The sequence below is a fragment of the Parasteatoda tepidariorum genome, chromosome 4 (genome assembly GCF_043381705.1).
Source record: "Parasteatoda tepidariorum isolate YZ-2023 chromosome 4, CAS_Ptep_4.0, whole genome shotgun sequence".
NCBI classification, from domain to species: domain Eukaryota; kingdom Metazoa; phylum Arthropoda; class Arachnida; order Araneae; family Theridiidae; genus Parasteatoda; species Parasteatoda tepidariorum.
Window position 1 is genome coordinate 91,326,388 of NC_092207.1, and position 24,217 is coordinate 91,350,604.

The following is a 24,217-nucleotide window of genomic DNA, read 5'->3' on the forward strand; positions in this document are numbered from 1 at the left end:
CACACATATATATATATATATATATAAGCACTTTAAAATGCATAATGGGTACAACAGGGAAAAAATATAATTTTGAAAAGAAATAACAATACTAAATAACTTATCTTCCAATCAACAAAATCACGCGAAGAGTTTTAAATTCTGTAAATGTTGCTTTCCTTCGGAGAAATAGATAACTAGGAAAAAAATAGCATTTAGTGATTTTATCAAGTAAATCTTTCAACAGTTCACCTGCTGTAGTTTTCTAACTCGTAAAGCCTTTGAATTGTATGATGACAAACGATTTTTAAATTCTGTACAAGTTGCTTCTCCTTTGTAAAACTGCATCAACCGAAAAAACAACTTAAAGAATAAGTTTCAAAAACCTCATCTTCCTTTATTATAATATCTAGAATTGTGGTTTCCATGAAAAAGTAATTTCTCAAATTTCAGTGGAACATAGTTTTTGTATTGTTTACTATATAAAAATCATGAACTTAACAATTTATATGCAGTCTATAAAATGCAAATTGAATGTTTTTGATCGAATGATATGATTTTAATGCCTTATTTATCAATTTCAATGGCTTCAAAAGGCGCGTTTTACACTTAGAAAATTAGCATGTTCAAAACTACTGTAATGTAGTAAAATTTACCGTGCTTCCGGCTCGCCCTATTTAAGCACCAAAAAGCTCGGCACTTTTTACTGAAGTGCTGTGGTAATAATTTCGGTAAAATTAACAATAAAATATGGTTTTGAAATGCGTGATAAAATACAGTAATTTTATAATTATACTTTAGAGCATGGCATAAAAATCATTTATTTGGTTAAATTTACTTATTAGTTTTGTATTTTTTACTAAATGTGTGGTAATAAGATGTATTCTTTTAAAAACAAAAATTTCCACTAAACCATTACCACATGTAGAGAAAAATAACAAATGATTTGTTTTAATACCATTTATTTTTGTTTTATTAATCATTGTTGTTTGTTGTTTATTTTTATTATAAATGTATTAGTTGTTTATTTTTATTATAAATGTCATAACAATACAGTATGGTAATATAATTAAATTTTCTTCTCCAAGTAATGTCTGAATTTGCTTACATATTTTGATAAGATCTTATGAAAATCTTCGTATGCAAAAATACTGAAATTTGACATGCTGCTATATACGCTTTGGATGCTTTTATTAAATCAATTACAATTTAATTCCTTTAGTATAATTTCATTTTAAAATAAAATTAATTTTTATTCATAAAAAAATAATACATTTTTTTTAAAAAATTTAGAAATGTCCTACTTATTTTACTTTTAATATAATATATTATCCATACATAATAAATCAAATTATTTTACTTGATTGAAACATACATTCATGCTAATTTCAGAAGACTTTTTCATAGAAAATTTGCCTAAGCTTACCCGAAGAAAAACTATCATTAAACACATGAGTTTAAAGAGAATAAGTTTAAAAAGCAATAGAATTAAAAAAATAAATGCCTAAGTATTTAAAATAGAATTTAATTTTTTATTGAATAACATTAGTACTTAATTTTTATAAATTGTAAACATCGATATATATTTACTAGCGGAAAAAAACTACATTTTCTAAAGGTTAAAGAAAATCGCATTTCCGCTGTTCATAAAGTTTTATTTCTCTTAAATTGAGGTTGAGTTTTTAATTTTCTATCTTTAAAAAACAGTTCTAGATGTAGTATAGTGATGTAATGTATTCATCATAATAAACATAAATTAGTAACTAAAATTAGGATAATACTAAATAGAAACAATCAGTAATTGCTGAAAAAATACAGATGTGATTTGTTTATTAAATTTATCATTTAAAAACTTCAGTTGGAACACTGAAATTTTTTCAAAAGTTTGATAAAATCATTCTATACTGAAATGTAGCAAAGAGCCACCACTGCTGTTTGGTGTTCAATTTTACGTTACATTTTGTTTTGCTGTCTAAAACTATAAATCTTGAAATTATGAAGATATGAAAACAAAAATTTGAAAAGAATATAAAGGAATAAAAAAATTCAACATTCCATAATTAGTTCGAGAATTATTAACTTTAAAACTTGAAATAAAAATTACCCTGTGGGCAGCTTTTCAAACCGCAGGAAAGCAACTAAGCAACTACCGAGTTTAAATTTGACTTGATGAAAGAGCCATTTATATATCTGATCTTAATAAAAAAAAATTTCGAAATTTCGATTTGTTCGCAATTTATTCATCGAAAAAATTATTTTTCTCTCTCAAGAATTTTTTCTAATACGCTTGAGCGTAAAGTTGATGTAAAAAATAACAACAAAAAAAAAGAAGGAAAGAAAGAAAGGAAAGAAATCAGATGTTGTCAGATATAAATCTTAACTGTATATGCACTATATAGCCGGAATAACAATCGGAATTTCTTAATGTATTGACTGTATCTTTGATCTGTATCGATTATGTATCCAACTGTAATATTTACTATGTATTTTCGAAAAATTGAATTGAGTACTTATTTGTCGATTATCTTATAATAATATAATCGAATATTATAATGTTTTATTATCTTATAATAATATCCAATTCTTCTAGTTTTCAAAGCTATTTTGTTTTTGAATTTGCGTCTAATAGAACTTCTGTTACAGTAATTTTATTAATAGATGATAGCTGTCGAACTTACCGGAAATCACAAAAACGAAACCGGAGGTAGATAATAGTTTCTGTTCAATTTCTGTTTGTGTGAATATTTCTCTGAAATATTTCACTTCTAGAAGCTCCTAGACTCCAGGCTAATAATCTGAATTATATTTTGATAAGATTTTACGGCTTGTTGGCAACACATAAAAAATTCCGCAAGATCGCAGTTGCATTATCTTTAATTCATCATCTTATAAAAATATTTTTTCGAATTAGTAACAAAAATTATATTTAGATTAATTTATGTATGTATATATATTAAAATATAATGTAAATATTGCAATATATTATAGTAAATAATAATGCCGCGTGTCCGATGTATCTTTTCCTAAATACAAAATTCCCTCCTTCTGGATTTCATTCATCGTTCCGCGATCGTTCCCGCCATCAGTCGGACAGCTGACCTTTCTCCCAATCCGGACATGCAGCCAATTACATCCTCCAATCGACCTGCCAGTTGCGCGCGCTTCGTTTCTAACCCCTCTTTTCCTTATCCGGCTGTCCCCTTTGTCTCTATTACAAAACTCTCTATCTCACACACGGCTCTGTCTCTTCCACGCTCTCCCTTTTCACAGCTCTCAGGTGTGCTGTCAGCTGATATTTTTGGCCGGATCAGATATTTTTTTTCCAAAACAATTGACAGCTCCCGTTCTCTCTCTCTCTTTCATAAGAACGAATCACTGTTCAATTTTATTTCAACAAGAAACCTATTTTATTTTCACTACAACAGAAAAGAGCAGACGATTTCTTTTTTGAAAAATAATAACAAACTCTTTATTCAAATTAAAAAAAAGTTTTAAAAATTTAAATCGGACAAAAAAGCAAACGATCCTCATAAATCAAACGATTAGTTAGTGGAAAGAAGCGAACATTTTATAAAATAAATAAATTAAGAGATAAATAAAAAAAATCAGATTATTTGTCACGAAAGACTAAATGATTTAAGTTTTACATAAATGTTGGAAATTATGTGAACTGGCAAATAATGAAGTGATCTGAACTTTAATAATGAACACATTCTAACGTATGCTTTTTTTCTTCTTACTATTTCACACTAACGTAGCTTTGAATGCTTAGAGATACAGAAAAATGAATATAAATTCGAAAGATTTTACTCCATTTTTGATTGTGGTAGTTGTTCTTTGTAGCACGATCACAGCTTACGCACCTCGCTACCAAAAACAAACGACGCCAAAGCCAGACGATGGAGATTTGTACACAAGTGAAAACAATCGACCTACTTCAATTAAATACCTACCGAATTCCTACGATGCAGAAGTTGAGTTACTTTCTTCAAGAATGCCAACTCATCGACACAATGCATTCATTCACCCACCAAACACTTTAACAAAACTTACCCGATCCATGCTTGCTAATGGTGGTGGGGATTCCATGTACGGACGTCGGAAGAGATACCATCCCTTGAGAAGTTTTATGCTTGCAAAATGGTCAAGTGCTAAGTCGGAGAGGTGCGCAACTAAAACTGGCAATTTTAGTGACTCGAAAAACTGTACAGAGGGAGAAATAGTTTCGGAACAAACTCCACACTTAGAAAAGAGAATATCTGTTCCTTCCATGAGTGATTCTCCAAAACTCAGTAACTTCAGGCGTCCCTATGATGTCCCACAAATAGGTAAGTCATTTTTTTTTAAATAAGCAAATCGCACGCACACTTTATAGGCAATCAATTTTTTTTTCAAAAAATTGTTGTATCGTAATCTAATATTTTCTTGAAAAAAATTCAAAAATTGGTACGTCGTAATCCAATATTTTGTTGAAAAAAATTCAAAAATTGGTATGTCGTATTCCAATATTTTTTAAACAAATTCAAAAATTGTTGTGTCGCAATCCAATATTTTTTGAAAAAAATTCAAAAATTTTGAAATATTATCATTTTTCTTAAATTTTGCATACTTTTTGAATTTTTTTTTCACTTATAAATGACAATGTTATTCCACTATAAATCTGTGAAAGTGAACGCTATAACATTAATTCGAAAATTTTCGGATAAGCGTTCTCAGAACAAGAAAAAAATGCTTTGTTTTTCAATGCTTTGGAAGTAATTTGAAAATTAGATCAATTTTCAAGCGCTGTAACCCTTAAAAAACATTTTGAAATTGCATAAAAGCCTTTCACCAAATTTTTTTTTTCTAATCCAAATCTATAAAGAAATATATTTCGCTTACACTGAGACAAAGAAAGTCCTCATTTCTTTTTCACGTCGGCAACAAAAATGTGAAATATCAAGCTTGCGGGTCTGTCATAAGCATGAAAGCGTTAACGTAGATGTTAACGAATTTCTGAATGAAAGTTCTTTTCTCGCTCCGACATGGAAAAGCTGGGGAAAAAATTAGCTGAAACTTGGGAAAAATTGAAAAAGTTGAAACCTAATAATTCCTATTAACAAGTAAAATGTTCTATCATAGATAACTATTTGCTTTTAAAAAGCAAAATTAATGTATAGTTTTGAAAATGTTTGAATTGCGTGGCATTTTTTACAATTTAACTAATAATTAAGTTATTTTACAGCAGTGATAGCTCAAATTTCTGAACTTTATAATTGTGTTTTTAACAAAGTTGTGATTCTTCAATAGTATTTGTTTTATAAAAGCAATATTTTGGTTTTGCAAGTTTTTTATTTCATGTCATTTATTTGAATTTAAAATATTTTATTTCAATAACTACATTGTAAAAAATTCCAGTTCAAATTACGGTAAAAAGTACCGACTAATCAGTGTGCCGGTACTTTATGCTGGAACATGTTATGGAACAAATGTCTGATAAACTGTAATTTTTACAGTAATGATAACCGTAAAACTCCTGACTGTGTAAATTAAATAAATATTGCTGTAATAGATTAACGGTATAATAATTTACGATAAAAATGGATTTTACGGTAAAATGGATTTCACAGACGATGCACACAAAGTGCCTGTACTTTATACCATAATTTGAATGGAAATTTTTTACAGTGTAATTATTGGCGTGTTATGGTACAAAAGGTCTGATTTACCGTGAAACTTTTATCTTCGGGGGTTTGGGAGCCTTGGTGAACAGGGAGCAGAGCCCAGTAGTTATATTTATTAACATTATGAGATCCAGCATTCAATATATGGGGCAACATTTGGTACTCTTTTATCACCTAAGTAACATTTTAAGAGTTTGCTCTGTTTGTTTGCTTTCACAAAATGATTGTCTTTGTAACTACGTAACTGGATTTACCCTCTTTGTTCGAAGTTTTCGATTACAATGTAAATTTGTAACGAAGATTTAAAAAAAATAGATACAAGTAACCATATTAAAAGTCTTATGACGTTTCAATATTTTATTATTTAAGTCTAGAGTCTTTTGTTTCTTGAAAAAAATGTGAGTATATACACCAAGGTGCCCAGACTTTCTCAATTCTGGAATCCTGGAATTTATCTTCGAATGGAAAATCATTCTAACTTGTTGAGAACAGAAATTGTTCCCAAATTTTAACATGTGTTCTCAAAGGTTTTCGAATTTCTCCTCTCCTTTATATTCAGCGAATAATAATAAAAAAAGAATGTGCATGCTTTTTTAAACAACATAGTTTTTCCTTAAATTAAGATAATTTTGTCTTTCTTTGTAAGCGAAAACTAAAAAAACACCATGCTGAGACTAACGGATGAAAACGCTACACTCGTCTTAAAATAATTCCAGCAAAAAATTAAAACAGAAATTGATAACCATGTACTTATTCATTTTACGTGAGTTTAAATGTAGAATATTTTATTATATATAACTGCTTAGAAGGATCTGATTTGACCTGATATTAGTTATCAATTTTTAAAAAAAACTTGCTGCACATATAAATTAATATTTTTTTAAATATATGGTTGTCCTCATATCTGAAACATTTTCGATGGCTCTCCTAACCTAAAATCACAGCTTATAAATCTGGTCACCGGAAAAATATCTTACAACGAACAAAAAATGCAAAACATTAAAGTTTATCATTTTTATGTAATAATGAATTAAGATTAATTACATTCAATTAACTAATTTTATTAAAATAAAATATTTCATCGCATTTATGTATTTACTTTCCTCTAAGCTGCAGATTTCTAGATAAAAATTGCCTTTTCTATGATTATTTAAAGTTCGGGTCTCACACTGGGAAAAAGGTACAGTTAAAATTACCAGAATATGGTAAATTTTTCCGTGTTTTTGGCTCTATGGGAGCAACAAAAAGCGCAGTAAGTTTTACTGAAGCACTGTGGTAATGATTTTAGTAAAATTGACAATAAAATAGGGTTTTATAATTTGTGATAAAATTTGATAAAGGTAGTAATTTTATCATGATAGTTTAGAGCATGGCATAAAATTCATTTATTTGGTCAAATTTACTTTTAAGTTTTGAATTTTTTTTATGAAATGAGTGATAATAAGAACTATAATTTTTAAAACCAGAATTTCCGGTAAACCATTATCGTATGAACGGAAAAATTACCAAATGAATGGTTAAATTATTTTCTGGTTTTATTAATCAAAAATAAAGATTTTTTTTATCATAATTGTTAATATCATTTAGTATGGTAATTTTTTCAGACTTTTTTCTTCATGCAGGAAGTAGCTAAAAGAATTTCCTAGCGAAGCAAATCTAGCTGCAAAATATTTGATAGAAAATCATAAAAGTTATATATTAAATGTAGAAATTAAAATGATAGAAGTTATTTATTTAATATGGTGTAACGAATTTAATAAAAATATTATTAGTCCTGAAAGTTGTTCATTGCGTTATTTATAACTCTACACAGAGAAAACAATTCTAGTAAAGTTACCGTACTGTATGGTAATGACATTTCTAATAAATAAATCACAATTCTGGTTAATAAAACCAAAATGTACGGTATTTAAAATATTCGCTAGATAATTTTTCCGTTTATATCTAATGATTTATGTACTGGAAATTTTAGTCTTAAAATTTATAATTTATACTAACTCACATTAAGTAAAAAATACAAAGCTGTAAAGTAAATTTAAACGAATAGGTGGTTTTTATGCCATGCACTAAGGCACTAAGGTAAGGTAAGGTTTTTATGCATGCACTAAGGTATTGGGATAAAATTACCAAGTTTTATCCCAAATTATCAAACCATATCTTTCTTGTTAATTTTACCAATATCATTATCAAGTCCTTACAGTAAAAATTACAGTACTTTTTAGTGTTTTGATAGAGCCAGAAAATCGGAAAATGTTATCATATTCTCGCAGTTTTGACAATACTGTTTTTCTCAACGTATGGAATTGTTCCCTAATGAAAAGATTATAGCAATTTTAGAAGAATTGATAATGATCCACTTATTTCAGCGAAAAACGACTAATAAGAATGCATTGTCTTAACGTGCTAAGTTGTTTTATTTTGAAAGGGTAGCGTTGTTCTTTTAGTTCATAAAGAAGATGTGATTTAAATGTTCTGGTATATTTTTTTCTCACATTATTTAAATACGAAAGTATTTCTCTCCTAAGAAATAAAATATTTAATATTTTTAAATGGTTGAATTTCTGTTTGATTTAACTAATTCAATGGAAATCTTAGCAGTATAGAAAAATAGTTACTGTGCAATTCATAACTCTATGAAATTGTTCATTAAAAACTTAATAATTTAAAGAAATTATAAAGAATAATAAAAACTTCAAAGAAATAGATTATGTTTGATTTATTTTAGTTAATAACAACCTACATTAAAAATTGTTTTGTGTTTTGCTGCTACGCTTATCTGGGACAGAAGAGTTACTTTTACAATATAAGATAACATATGATTTAAGTTCTTTGGTACACTCCTTTTTGCATATCATTTAAATGCGAAAGTTTTTTTTTTCAGTAGTAGCCAAAAACTTCATATTTTAATTTAATAGGAGTTATTTATTTAACTAATAGGAAAAACAACACTGTTGGTATTACCGGGTAGATGTAGGGAGAAATAACAGGCATTTTCGAACCTAATGTTTTTTAAGAGTAAAAATCTTTGCCCGATATTCCCAACAGTAATATCTTCCGTAATCTATCCTTATCCGATATTAAAATATCGTTGAATAAATTAATATCGAACATTGCAAATATCTCGGACATTCACCAAAGCGACTGCGATTGCGATTGCTGATATTCACCGATGAAGGCTAACATTCTCCCGATTTCGGTCTAAATTTTACTGTGAATGAAATTTATACCATATTACTGCCAGAGCTTAGATCTGTGGTATTTCTAACTTTTTGGGAATTGCCGAATGACTTTTGAAACTGTGAACTAATAATATTTGTACTAATTATTAAATTATATTAATTTTGTACTAATGAATTTTCAAACATTTGAAAATGAATATTCTATGAAAGGTACAATTAGGAAAAACTAGGGTTTAAGAGACAATTTGGAAAATATTAAATCAGATACTAAGCATTTCATCAAACAATTAATCCACTATTTATACGCAGAAAATATCTAATGTAAGAGAAAAATTTGCAGATCAAATTAATATTAGTCCGTCATATATTCATCGCAACAAAATGTCGTAGGAAAATTACAAAATTTTGTTAATCCAACGAAAAATCATTTTTGATGCAATATTTTTTTAAATTTCTAGCTAAAGTTTTTAATTAATCGTATTAATAAATATTTTAAATAATTCCATTAATAATGTTTTCAGCTAATCACATTTAATGAACCGAATCAGTACAGGTCAACCCAAGTGTCTCCAAGAAAAGCTTAATATTTAAAAAAAACTAGTAGAAAGCTGAATACTGTTTTAAAATTTGGGGTTTAATCCCAACTTCGAAGTTGAAGATGGAGGATTCAAGATGGGAGCATCTTGAATTCATTGATGCTGTGTGAGGGTTTAAAAAGAGGGGGTGACTTGTACTTTACGCTGAATTAAATGATACCAGCATTAAGACGAATACACAATCAATGGTTTAGAAATTAAGTTTGTATAGGATTTAGAAAAAAAGTACATTCCTTAATGCATACCTATTTACATGTCTAATATTATTAACAAGTCAAGTATTGTTTCCTAAGTATTTTTTGCCTTTGCACTCAATTAAATTACATCAAAACCTAGTAGATAGATCTAACTGTTCACGAGTTGAAAAATTCGTTATATATTAAAATTACAGGTTTTATTTATACCTTTTTACACATATGACATCGTTATATAGAAAAATTATTGCATATTTATATTAATTTTGCAATATCATAAGAGACCAAGACTAAAAGTTTATACTGTGACGTCACAGTACCGTTTCTCTTAAAGTTTCTCTCCGACCAACGAACCTCAGCTCTCTCTAGCAAAACTGGAAAGAAACGGTTAGTTTATAATGTAGATTTGAACAGTTAATACTCTGCAGTTTATTGCTTAATGTTTGTTTTATATTTTCCTTCACTTATGTGCGATTATGTGCATGAGCAAATAATACTTTTAAGTGATTCATAGTTTTAAAATTGAGTTTTTTTCTTCATTTGAATAAAGCTTACTAAATCATGGCAGGATTGCGTAGATTTCTGTTAGTGTTTCGAAACTTTTTATTCCTACTGTGCATTTATGTAGAAAACTCAAAAAAAATTTTATCTTAGATTCAGTCCTGTTATTCACAAAAAGTGCTTCTGTCATTTTTTTATATACTCATTTCATTCCTTCATTAATTATAATTTTACTTGAATTCATAATGTATACATTCATAATAATTCATAATGCTTTAATATTTAAGAACTCATTAATAATAATTTTACTTTAAACAGAAATCGAAAAGCATTTATGTAGCAATTATAAGCAGTGGCACTTAACAGTATGTATTATTCTATTAGTTTAAAAGGATTAATGGAAATTTCAATCATATAAAGACGCATGTTTTCCCAGACAGAAAAAAAAAATGAAAAAGGACGAGAAATTTGAATCTTTAAATTGAATCGTAATTTAGTTACAAAATGTACTTTTGGTCTTTATTACCACAGGGCTTCTGTAAAGAAAAAAATATTGTATAGAATTAAAAGAAACCAAACGGATCGTCTTAAACTAGTACTTAAGATTCTTACACCAGCGTGCCACTGAACTCATTCGGTTGGAGAGTACTATTATTTTACTGTCCTCAAAAAGAATAAAAAAAACACTTCGGTTTCTTTCACATTCTAGTATAAAAGAGGAAATGTTTGATAAGTGCAAAAACTAATGGTTTGTTGGAGTGCTCCAATGTCATACGATCTTTTTATTGCTTAATTTTTGTATTGCTTAATTTTACAAGTATAAAAAATTATATTTAATTGCTAATTTGGGAATTTTTAGTTTTGACATACAGTGCGTTCTCAAAAATTAAAAACATTCAGAATTAAAAAAATTATCTACTTCAAAGTAAATAATAATAAATGACTAAATAATAATAATAATAATTTATCAAACTATTTTACTATCCCTCCTTACTTTAAGTTTCTTCATTATGAATTAAATTATTTTCTTCATCATTACCATAAATAATAGTAATAATTTAGGGAGAAGTTAATTCGACATATTAGAATGAAATCTTCAGCAGAAGGTATTCATCTAAATATTATTCTAAACATTTAAATAAATTTTTGAATGAATTAATTAAAAGCAACTTTTCTAATTTAACTAATGAGTTAAAGTAAAATCCTTAGACAGTTTAATATTAATTCATGGAGTACTTTCTAATTAATTAATTTGTTCGCAAAAAACTTAGTAAAAAATGCAATTTTCCATTAAATCGTATTTCAAGTTTGTTTAAAGAGTTAAGCTGCTTTGAGAATTATGAAAGTTTTCTTTTTTCGAATTAAAATTCTTCATATATAATTTCAAAATCCTTTCCAAAAATACAGTCTGTAAAGAAAATACATTAAGAGTCCCAGATGAATATTTAAACTAGGAATTTTTTTTTATTAAAGTCAATAATATCCTTAATGAAGAAGATTGAATGAAAATCACCAAAAGAAGTTTATTTGCTTGATGAAACTAGGAAGTGATTCTAAAAGTTAACTTTCAACTATTCTTTGCCGCCTTCCACAATCTTATAAGTTTTGTTTCCCTGCCTTGTTCAGTAGCAATTTGTTAGATTTCTTTAGCGTTTTTGTTTTTTCTTCGCTTAAAAATTATTTTGAGACATTTAATGTGCATACTTCTATATTTTCATTAAGAGAAAAATTCAAAACAAATATATATCAAGAGCGGTACTATTTTTGAAATGAACTTCTAAAAATATGTCAAGCAATGTATGCATTCTGGAAAAACTATGATTTATTTGCATTTAATTTAGCTTATTCGAAATAAATAATCTCTAGCATTTCCCTATGCACACAATTTAAAAGTTCAGAGTTTATATATAACAGCTTTAAGTCCTTCATCTATCATGAACACTTAAGATGCATAAAAAAGAAACTATCAAAGAGAAGAGTAAAATAAAATGACAATTGAAAGGAATAGAATCGAATGAAATGGGAAAGAAAATGAAAATAGGTTTTGGGACAACATAGGGGAAAGTTGGACTAAAACGGGTGCTTACATTTCTTCTTTATTCCCTATGTCACTTGCGTGAATAAAATTGTTGAAATTTTTATTTGAAAGATATGCTAGCTCTTAGCTCCAAAAATAAATATTATTTACTGGACAAACTTTATTTTCTAGTATAAATGAATTATTTTTTGAAATCTTTGTTTATTGCATTAAATTATAACACTGACCGTTTTACTCTAAAAAACACAGTGAGGTTTTAAAATAAAGGAACATAAATAATTTTGAATTTAATCTGTTTGTAACTTTTATTAAATTAAGTAACACTGTCAAAAAAACTCCGGATCAAAATTTGGTATAAAGTACCGGCACTTTGGGTGCAACATATCCATTTTTACCGCGAAATATCCATTTTTAACGCAATCCATTTTTATCGCAAAATATTATATCGTAATTTTAACAGTAATAATTATTTAATTGGAGTGATTTAGGAATTTCATGGTAATTATTCCTGTAACAATATTGGTATACCAGATTTTTTGTTCCTGGCATGCTCTGGTAAAAAAAATAGCACTCACATACCGCTGCTTTTTACCGTAATATGATTCGGAATTTGTTACAGATCAGATTTAAGAACAGAAATCACAAATAAAACTTTGATTATTCTCTTCTGCATTGCTTCATGTGACAATTCTTTGGAATTTGAGGCTTAGAAACCCAACTCTCCTGGGATTTTGACTTAGCCTAGCCTGCTTTTTAATTGCGGTGACTTAGTTTTATTCCTCTGCCCGGGGCTTTTTCCAACTTTCTTCTACGTATTAGTGTTTACTTTTTCTACACTAGGGTGCACTGCGAGCTCTTTACTGCCTGTACTTCCGGTGTATGTTGAAGCCATTTGTCTTACAACGTGATCATTGTGGTTTTGCGGCTCTCTGGAGTAGCATTTCTTGCATACGTGTATTTGCTGCTTGATTTATTATTTGTGTTAAAACAAATCGTTATAGGAATCGTTATTTGAAAACCTTTCATTTCAATACGCAGGGCCTGATTATCGTCATGGCGCAATAGGCATTGGCCTAGGGCCCACAATTTCTGAGGGGCCTCAAAAATTAGTAAAAAGTCTAATGAAAGATGGGATAGCTTTGTGTTGGTTTAAGTACTGAATTAAAAATAATTGCAGCTTACAATAAAAAAAATAATTCAGCTAATCGGTGACTTTAAGCAAAAATCACTGATTTCAATTGTTTGTGATCACTAAGGCCCGGATTTTGATGACATTTGCATTTTTTTGCATTTTTTGCATTTTTGGACATTTTTTGTCCTTTAGAGCATTTTTTGAGATTTATAGGGCATTTTCTTTAAAATTTTGGGGCGTATTTTGCATTTTAAAGCATTTTTTAAATTTTTTGTTAAATTTTTCTAATTTTTATTATTTTTTATAATTTTTTATTATTACACTGGCTTCCAAACAATGAAGAAAATTTCTAGGATATTAACAGGTGAAGCAACATCTTTTCAAATTGAAGAAGAATTGTCAGTAAGTGTGACCGTCCTTTTCAAGTACGCACCAATAACATCAGTAGACGTTGAAAGAAGCTTCTCCTGGTATAAAAATTTGCTTTCAGACAAGAGACGCTCGTTTACATTTCAAAATATTAAAAAAAAAATTTAATAATCCACTGTAATTCTGATATTTAGTAATATTATGAGATGGAAGTTGTTATATTCATTTAAGTTTCTATACAAAATGAAAATGTTTTGGAGTCAATATATTTTCCTTTTTTTTGTTATTTTTGGATATAAAACATATTTGTCAAACTTTAATGAACGTAGAACAAGTATTGCATTGCTTTATATTTTTTGAAACGACTCATAATAATTTTAAAGAGTAAAACATTGTTTTAGTTCAATATTTTCACTTCTATTTAAGTCATGTCATAAGGCATTTTTAGCGCAATTTTCGCATTTTAAAGGCATTTTTTGCACTTTTAAGGGCATTTTGTGCAGTTTGTAAGGGCATTTTTTGCACTTTTTAACGGCCTTAATTGAGATTTTTTAGGTCATCAAAATCCGGGCTCTAGTGATCACCAAACTATTTTTATTTTGATATAACATTGTTTTGTTGCTTTATATTTTGCTTTAATTTATAGATACGTAAACTTTATCTTAGAAAAATAATCTTCAATTGTTTGCTTTCAAAATTTCTTAGAATCTTTATCTTGAATCATGCAGTTTAATAGATTGTTTTCCATTGTTAGGACTAATTACTCAAAATATTACGTAAACTTCGGTAATTTAATTTCAAAATATTTTGTAAGGGGCCCGGAGAATTTGGTGGGCCTCGGGCCTGAATTTGTTTTGATCGGTCCATGACGTAAGAATCGTCGTTTGAGAAAAAGAATCATTATAAAACACTTATTACCTTATCCACAATATACAAATTTCGAAATTTAAACCTAAACGATAATCTGTAAAATGAACTTAATTTCGCTGCTCGGACAATATGCTAACACTAACATATGATGGTACACGGCTTGCAATAAGAACAAACCGTAATAAACAAGTAAAAAGAGGCCGAATCAGGGCAGCTAAAACAGCGAGTTTCTTTTTTAATCTACAAAACCATGCACCTTTTTTTAACGATACATTTATAAATAAAAAAAACAAATTGTCACTTCAAACTCACCACAATTACTTAATATCATTAACATCTTATGAAACATAGCAGATTTGAACTCAGAAATTATAAAATTTATTTTTTTTATTAAAAACAAAACTAACTGTTAGAAAATATTGCCTCGCAGAATAAGTTGTAGCAAGCAGCTGTATACTTTATTACCAGATGCAGAGCAGGTCAAGAGCTCGAGATCGATGTTGTTAACATTTATATTAAAAACACCATCCATAGATCGTTGCGTTGCCGACTACTAGTTGTACGGGTAAAATTAAATATGTGAATTAATTAACTTAATCTAAAAATGTTCATTTTTTATACAGAATGATGTATTTATACAATCATGTCATCATTGCTAAAAATTAATCATTTTATATGTAACTTTTAAATAAGAATATGATTTAGGTATGTGTTGTTCATCAGTTAATTTAAAAAAATTCGAATGAATTATTTTTTTCAAATAATCTCAATTTTTTATAATAAATTTTTTTCATCAGATAATTTTTTGAATTTCTCTCAAGTACTTTCAATAATTTTTTCAGACGCAGAAATAAGAACTGAAAAAAACACTATTCTAAATTTCTTTAACAGTCAAACACCTGACACTTCATTTGATGCTTTGCGACTGAAAAAAGCTGGGAATCGGAGAAGGATCTAATTTATTTCCAGGTTTTAGCCAAATATTTTCGCCAATTATCCTATTTCATGATTTGACAGTGTTTCATAATTGAGAGATTCTCACAAAAGAGGTATAAAGTGTACCCTTATATTTAATTTGAAAACTTAAAACAATATTTTAATATTTCGTAATTTTTAGATAGATATATACCCTTTATTACTTGTTAGTCTAATAAAGTTTTAAGTTAGCTCAAAATATATTTTACAAGCAAATTATTTTTCTTCTTTCACCTATTACTTTCATAAGCTCCTGTTAATAAGATGCATTTTGGAAAATAAAATTTGCACCTCGTTGTTTCTAAAAATTAATTTTTAAAATATGCGAGCTTTTTATTTTGTACTTCTTGAAATTTTTAACTTTCTTATAAATTAATTCGAAGCTTAAGTTTCGAAAGAAATATTTTGGGAATTTATCTTTAATATTCCCAGACGATGCAAAGAGTTACTGTGTTCAGTACACAAAATAAAAATCGAACCACACTAAATAGCTTTTGATCTAATGATCGAATTTTCACATTCTAGAACTCAATCTTAACAGCTGGAAGGGATAACCTCAAATATGCTAATTAATAAATGCACACGATATTTTAAGTTACGAAATAAGGCACAAAAACGTATTTTCTTTGAATAAACACACCTTTTCTTCAACGGATTCGGATTTCGATTTCGGATTCGGATTCCCCTAATTATAGAGGGTAGCAGCAATCAGGGAAATATGGTCCCAATAGTTTGGTCAAAAAAGCGCTCCAAAGTTGGACCTTTCTACTTCCCATGTTAATTCTACTTTTTACGTATTTCGCTATATTTCGAGAAATTTTTAAGCAAATGTAAACATCTTTGCACATCAGCATAAAATTTCTTCAAAGATAATTCCTTGCAAGAAAAAAAAAATTAGTAAATATTTATTATTTTTATTATTTTATTTAATAATGATCGAAAAAATGTTGAATTGTAAGGTATAAAATGTTTTGCATTCTTTTAAAGAACGTAACGAAAGAGCATGAACATTTTGCAGAATATGGCAAAATACAAATTTGAAAAAAATCGATAGAAAAGTTCCAGAGGAACCGGATTTTAAATATCTGACTTTTTGGAAAATCAATTTATCACTAACCATTCAATCAATTTTGCTCAAATTTGATATTTTGCCAGAAAGTTATATTCCTTAAATTATCAAAAAAATTGTGCACCTCAAAATTCAAAATCGTTTCGACCATTACTAAATAAAAATAATAAAAAGTAATAAATATCTACTGAAAATTATTTTTTGGTTAAGCTTTGGATAAACAAATATTATAATTGTGTGAATAACATTTTTCAATTAGCTTAAGAAATTCTCGAAATATGCAAAAAGTAAAATTAACACTAAATAATCCAAACTTCGAAGCGCTCTCCTGATCAAACTATTGAGAGTATATTTCTCAAGTTGCGGCTACCCCCTTTATTTTGGGGATCAGAAATTTGAATTCGGAGAAAAAAAGGCATGTTTATTCAGCGAAAGTACGTTTTTGTGTCTGATTTCGTAACTAAAAATATCGTATGCACTTATTAATTAGCATATTTGAGATCACTCCCTCGAACCATTAAGATTGAATCCTAGAACGTGAAGATCCAATCATTAGAATAAAAGTAATTCAGGGCTGCCCGTTTTTTCTTCTTTTTTTTCAGGCGCACTATTCCTAAATTTGGTTTAAATAGAGAAACAGTTAGATACTCAGGATACGTACTTATAGGAATGTTTTTGCACAAGAATTATATTGACTCCAAATGACGAGAGGTTCTCTATCTGTTAAATTTATGAACAAAAAGATTAACTGCTAGATATAAATGTCGTTTCTGTGCACTTTTCCAGAGTTATATTTTTTGGATACTTTCCTTTAATGTTCTTTTTTCCTTTTGGGTGAGAATAACTCACATTACTATCCCTATCAAACATGCCAAAATTTCCTTAGAATCATTCACAATAGTATTCCTATCAATAACGTCAAAATTTCCTGAGAATCATTCACAACAGTATTCCTATGAATAACGTCAAAATTTTCTGAGAATCATTCACAACAGTATCCCTATGAATAACGTTAAAATTTCCAGAGAATCATTCACAACAGTATTCCTATGAATAATGTCAAAATTTCCTGAGAATCATTCACGACAGTATTCCTATCAATAACGTCAAAATTTCCTGAGAATCATTCACAGTATTCCTATGAATAACGTTAAAATTTCCCGAGAATCACTCACAACAGTATTCCTATCACTAACATCAAAATTTCCTGAGAATCATTCACAACAGTATTCCTATGAATAACGTTAAAATTTCCTGAAAATCATTCACAACAGTATTCCTATGAATAACGTTAAAATTTCCTGAGAATCATTCACAACAGTATTCCTATGAATAACGTCAAAATTTCCTGAAAATCATTCACAACAGTATTCCTATCAATAACGTTAAAATTTCCTGAGAATCATTCATAACAGTATTCCTATGAATAACGTCATAATTTCCAGAGAATCATTAACAACAGTATTCCTATGAATAACGTCAAAATTTCCTGAGAATCATTCACAACAGTATTCCTATCACTAACATAAAAATTTTTAGAGAACCATCCACAACAGTCAAACACGTCACCATTACCGGAGAATCATCATCCTCAACAGTATTGTCAAAATTTCTGGAAAATCATCCATAACAGTATTCCTATTAAACATGTCAAAGTTTCGGTAAAAATATTTTTACATAAATTATGCGTCATGAATACGTTATGTTTCCTCTTTTTTTANTAGAGAATTAACTGCTTTTTTTCACCATTAAATAAAATTTGCATTTCAAATCATAATCGCAAATGTCATTTACACACTTAAATACAAAATTCAAATTCAAATTGAAAGCGTTGCAACGCACGTAGGGTACAGCTAGTTTTTATATAAATTATGCGTCATTAATACGTTAAGTTTCCTCTTTTTAAAAAAAAATTAGAAAAAATAAAAAACGAATTATTATTAATATTATAAGAGCACTATAAATAGATTTCTATCCTTAACACTTAAAAGAAACTTTTCACCATCCGCAACGAAATTAAGAGATCAGAGAGTCATTTTTAACAAACACACTGTGCAAAAAATGCTAAGAACTATTGCTTTTCCTAGTTAATGACTAGTCTAGACATTATTATCAAATTTGGTAAGGATTTCTGCCGGCTGCTTCAATAGACATAAACACATTTTTAGCTATTCTTTCGTAAAAGGCGTACAAGTTTTTCTTTAATCAGTTTTAGAAAAAGCTATAACAGTGTATGCTACATTATATTTTATTTACGCATACTTAAAAAAAAAGAAACTCTCGCTTATAATATGCATGACTTTTTAGAACATAGAAGAGATTTTGTAATAATGTCGAGTTTGCGAAAGTGTATGCTTATCAAGTGGACTTATTCTAATATAATTTCTCACTTACAGCAAGGATTAAAGGGACAATAATGATGGATTCAAATGTTAGTAACAATTTTATAAGCCGAACTTAAATTTTGAAAGACTTTTTTCCAGAATTTTCTGACCTGTGCGGTCTTTTTTAGGAGATAAACCCCCTGAAGTTTTGTTACGAATACATTTAGAACAGAAGTCCCTCACGCTCTAGAAAAATGTATTGAGAATTAAAATGTAACACTTTTAAAATCATTTTTATCCGTGGAACGCTAATATTGAGAGAAAATAAACTCTTTTGTTCCCCTAAAAACAATTTTAAAAAAAATTAGATAAACATTTTAAAATTTCCTTAGCAACATTTAAGGAAGAGTTGTACAAAGCTAGAATTCGGCCTTTTTGACTGAAATACTGCTGCTATTTATCAGAAATCCCACGAAACTAGTTGCATATAGCCACCAAGCTATGGCATTGTGCATTTATATTCGCATATATGTGAAAATAAATGAGAAACAGAATAGCCTATTTGTTAGTTAATGCCATCGTTTTTAAAAGTCCAATGTGAGAAAAAAATGTCTCCACAAATTATATTCTCTAGTTTCTAATTGCTATTTTATGTAATTTCAGTATTTGATAAAAACCTATTTTTAGCTATACTAGTTCTAAATTGTAAAGACAAGTTTATATCACGTTTTAAATATGCCCTTTTTTTACAATAAAAAAGGCGCCGTCGGTTGAAACCGGGAGGTCATTAGTTGGACAGTGCACAAAATAAAAAACGGATCATCCAGAATAACTTTTGATCTAGTTAAGTTCTTAGAGTCAATCGTAAAGGTTTGAGGGGGTGATATCAAACATGCAAATTAATTAGTGCAGACGATATTTTAAGTTGCGAAATCAGTGACAGAAACGTACTTTCTCTGAACAAACATACCTTTTTTTCGCCGCAATCTGGAAACATCATCCTCATAATTTGGTCAGGAGAGCTGTCCAAAGTTTAGACCCCTAAATGTTAATTTCATATTTTTTTTGCGTATTTCACCATATGCCTAGAATATTTTAATCGAATGTAAAAAGTTTTGCACACAACTATGAAATTTGTTTATCTAAAGATACTTCTGAGAAAAATATAACTCTCAGTAAATATCTATTATTTTATTTAATGATAGTCGAAAAAACTTTGAATGGTAAGGTATAAAAAATTTTACATCATTTTAGCGGATTTAATTTTACATGATAAAAGGCAAAATTATGAGCGCAATCGGTCAAATAGTTGCAGAGAAACCGAATTTTAAAGTAGCCGTGTTTTTAAAATCTGATTTCTCAGAAGCTATTCGACCAATTTTTCTTAAAATTCTGCATTTTGCCAAGTACAAATACATACTTTAAAATTATGAAAAAAATTGCAACCTCACAACTCAATTTTTTTACCATTATTAAATAAAATGGTAAAAAGTAATAAATATTTACGAAAAGTTATATTTTTCATGGAATTATCTTGGGATAGGCAAATTTCATAGCTGTGAGCAAAAATTATTCAATTCGCTTACAAAATTCTCGAGATATGGCGAAATGCGCAAAAAATGAAATTAACGTTAAGGGGTCTAAACTTTGGATCTCTCTCCTGATCAGACTATGGGGACCCTATTTCCCAAATTGCGGTTACCCTCTATATTTTGGGGGTCAACAATTGGAATTCGTCGTAAAAAAGGCAAACTTATTTAGAGAAAGCACGCTTTTGTGTCAGATTTCGTAGCTTAAAATATTTTCTGCAATAATGAATTAGCATATTTGTGTACAACCATCCAACCATTAAGATTGAGTCCTAGATCTCGAAGATCTGATCATAAGGTCAAAAGTTATTCAGGGTGGTCCATTTTTTATTTTGCACGTTGTGCATTATTCATACAGGTCCAATAAAAGCAGGACTATTTCATTTGGACATAGTACAGGTCTTGGACTTTAGTACAGGTCTGATAAAATCGTGACTTTATCGGTCGTACATCATCCTTACTGATCCGATAAGATCGGAACTTAATCAGTCTGATATCATCCGTACAGGGACGATAAAACCAGGACTTTACAATCGAACATCATTCGTACAAGTCCCATAAAACCAGGTTTTAACGTACTTCATCAAAATAATTAATCTGTTCTCAAAAATACAGTTTTTTACTGTGCATCATATTATTTTTTATCTTTTTTAGCTTTATTTAGGGTTGTCATTCAAATGAAAAATTTAAGTAATTTTTATTCTTAAACTTTTTCAAAAAAAAAACATAAAAAAAAATAAATAAATAAATAAAAAAATCGTTTTTGTTTTCATTTTTTAGTTTCTTCTACCCTTGATTTTATTTACCAACGCCATTCATATCAAATATTTAACAGGAATTATTTGCAAAAATGAGAACTGAGCAAAAATCTCAAAATACTTCAAGATAATTTAAAAGACAGTTTTTAAAAAAGGACAAAAGAAATGAAATAGAATGAAATGAATCTATATTGGAAGAAATTTTTGAGTATTCAACGATAATTCAAAAAGTAAACTGAAAAGAAAAAGATATCTAATCAAAATAAATAAAACAGAAATCTATATGAAAGTTAGTTCAATTTAAAATTTTATCGCATGTCAAAACTAGAATTGATCTGCCTTGAAAAAAATTCAGAAACTTCGAAAAACTGGATTTTAAAGTTGAAAAAAAGCAAAAAGGAAAAGAAAAAAAAAAGAGAGCGAACAATTTCTAATATGTTTTTCATATTCTCAAAAACTACTTCATGTGGCACGTGGCAACGTACGTCATCACTGACATCAAATGGTAGCAAAAGAAAAAATAATTGATTTCAAGCGAGTAGTGAGTTTTACGACCCCCAGTTCTGCTAAAACGAAAGATAAAATGTACGTAAAAATATTTACATTTTCCGGGGCAATAGATAAATTTATTTCGATACATTCTCCAGAAACTTATCAAATAAATGTGCTTTTATATATTTATATTTAGTAGTAACAATTTTTAAAAAAATTCAAAAATAAATACAATAATAAAAAAAAAATGTTATTTGAAGAAGAGAAGGAAGCATTATCTCTTTTCGAAGCAAAACTGTATTTACTTTTATAACTTTCTATAATTCGAAAAGTTGAAGGAATGCTTACGAATAGGGGTGTTTGAGAATGTTTTTCATTCCAAACCTATCGCTTGAAAAATGATAAAGCATTCTGAAACTTTCAGTCATTTCAAATTTTGAGCTATCATGAAAAAAATATTTATTGAAATATTATTCCTTGCTTAAATTTCTTGCAAACAATTTAAATAACTTACTAACAGACAAAGTTGTCACGTGAATTTCGACTTTTAAAATGCTGTTACTTTGTTTATAGCTTGGCAAAACAGTCCATGCCTATAATGTCAGTGTTGTCTGCGATTTTGAAGCATGAGGCTATTGTTTTTGTCATCATTTTATCATCTTGGACCGGGATAGCTTGGTTGATAGAGCGTTGGGCCCATGTCTAAGACGACTTGGGTTCGAAGTTTCCCCATGCAGTAAATGGTGACTGGTGCACGTTAAATATGTCGGGCCACAAAGTCCTCCATGTCCCCATAACAAATTACACCTCTGGGGGTACTGAATTGGTGATTGGTAGTTCTCTGGTTCAGATCAAAATTACGATCCGGGGATGAATTAAGGGATGTATGAAAAGGTCCATCCTATAAACGGGTAGTGAGGTGTGTGTGGATGAAGTCGTATTCTTGGCCATAGATTGCGCCACTGAAAAACAAGAAGCGCACCCCCTGTCTTAAATTCGCTTCGTTTCACCAAGCAAGCTTGCTGATATTGGCAAGTGGCATTAGGAAATACAACATTTTATTATCTTTTCTCGTGTCTGAGTTTAGGTGATTGGCACAAACTGTTGGTTATACTTAAATGTTACAAAATATAAATATTAACATTCAGCCGTATAAAAAAAAATATGCATTAGCCCTTCAAGTTATGTTTGTTTGAAAACTCTATGATGCTGGATCGCAATTGGTATAATAAATTTAAGTTGCAATAATGGCCACGGATTAGAAGACAAGCTGGCAAAGAAGTGGACTTTCTATAATGTGCAGTACGCAAAATAAGAAATAAAGCACCTTAGTAATTTTAACGTTTATCCTATTGATCGTATTTTTACGCACTAAAACGTAACCTTAACGGCGGTTCTTTAAAATATGCCACCCTCTCCATAGGCAGCACAAGGCGTTAAGAGCAGCATTTGTTGTCTTAGAACCTAGATTAGAAGCAAAATGAAATACTCATTTTTATCAACTTGACATTCCATTTCTATGATCTGAAAATTGTCTCTGTAAAAAAAGATATAAATTCAAATAGAACAAAAGAACTTCTTACGAATGATGTAAAACATTATGCCAAAAACATATAATGACTAATAGTTGAGTATCAGAATTAACTTCGTAGGCTCTTAGAAACATTTATCCAATACTTTCTAACCATTTTTATTTTCGATGAGATGTTTGTTTACGGCTTTTGCTTTCCTAGAACTCCCTCTAGAAACCTTTTTTATTACGATAGATTTATAAGATTAGTTCAGCGAAAGCCGATTGCGAAAGTAAACATGAAGGTCTGCTGTTTATTGCCAACATCGCCGATTTCTTCGAGTTCCTCGTTGAATCAGCGATTCTTTTCATACTGACTGCTTGGCAGATTTGCGCTGCGTATCATTACCTTAGTGCCAATCAGCCAAACATCTTGCCAAGTATCAGATTACTTAGTTTATTTCAGGCTATCAGTTCTTGCTGAACATCATACTTAGAATGCGAATTACCAATGACGTGATTATTATTAATCGATTAATCGGTATAATAACAAGACAAGGGTGTGCTTGCTATTGCCCAGTATTCACTACTCTGATGTCAATGGTCGGAAAAACTACATTACTTTTTGTATTTAACTACAACAGCAACTACTTTAATACAAATGTAATTAACTATAGCTACAAATTTTTTTCTTAATGTAATGACTACAAACAATTTCTCAACTCTCAACAACTACAAACTGTCATAAAAGTAGTCACTACGTCACTACTTTTATGAGATGAACTTTGTTGAGGAATTTAATTTAATTTTGCTTTAATTTACATCCATGTTCAAAACGGTTTTGAATTCGCGATCGCAACGCTCGAGTACGCCGTCTAGCGGGAGCCTGTAAATATCAGACATTAATTTATCACGTTTTCATTTAGTTCCATCAAAGTCATTGACTGAATCAGACGCCATTTTTTAGCAGCAAATAAGA

General features: G+C 29.1%; 1 protein-coding gene across 1 annotated transcript in view; it reads left to right on the forward strand.

Annotated features, from left to right (window-relative positions):
- Window positions 1-3,130: 3,130 nt before the first annotated feature.
- The window catches only part of LOC139425406 (uncharacterized), a 74,501-nt gene continuing 53,414 nt past the window's right edge, over window positions 3,131-24,217 (forward strand). Inside the window, exon 1 of the mRNA XM_071180190.1 lies at window positions 3,131-4,307. Within this exon, the coding sequence (XP_071036291.1) occupies window positions 3,764-4,307 (544 nt within the window). The 5' untranslated portion in view covers window positions 3,131-3,763. The remainder of the gene's footprint in view (window positions 4,308-24,217) is intronic.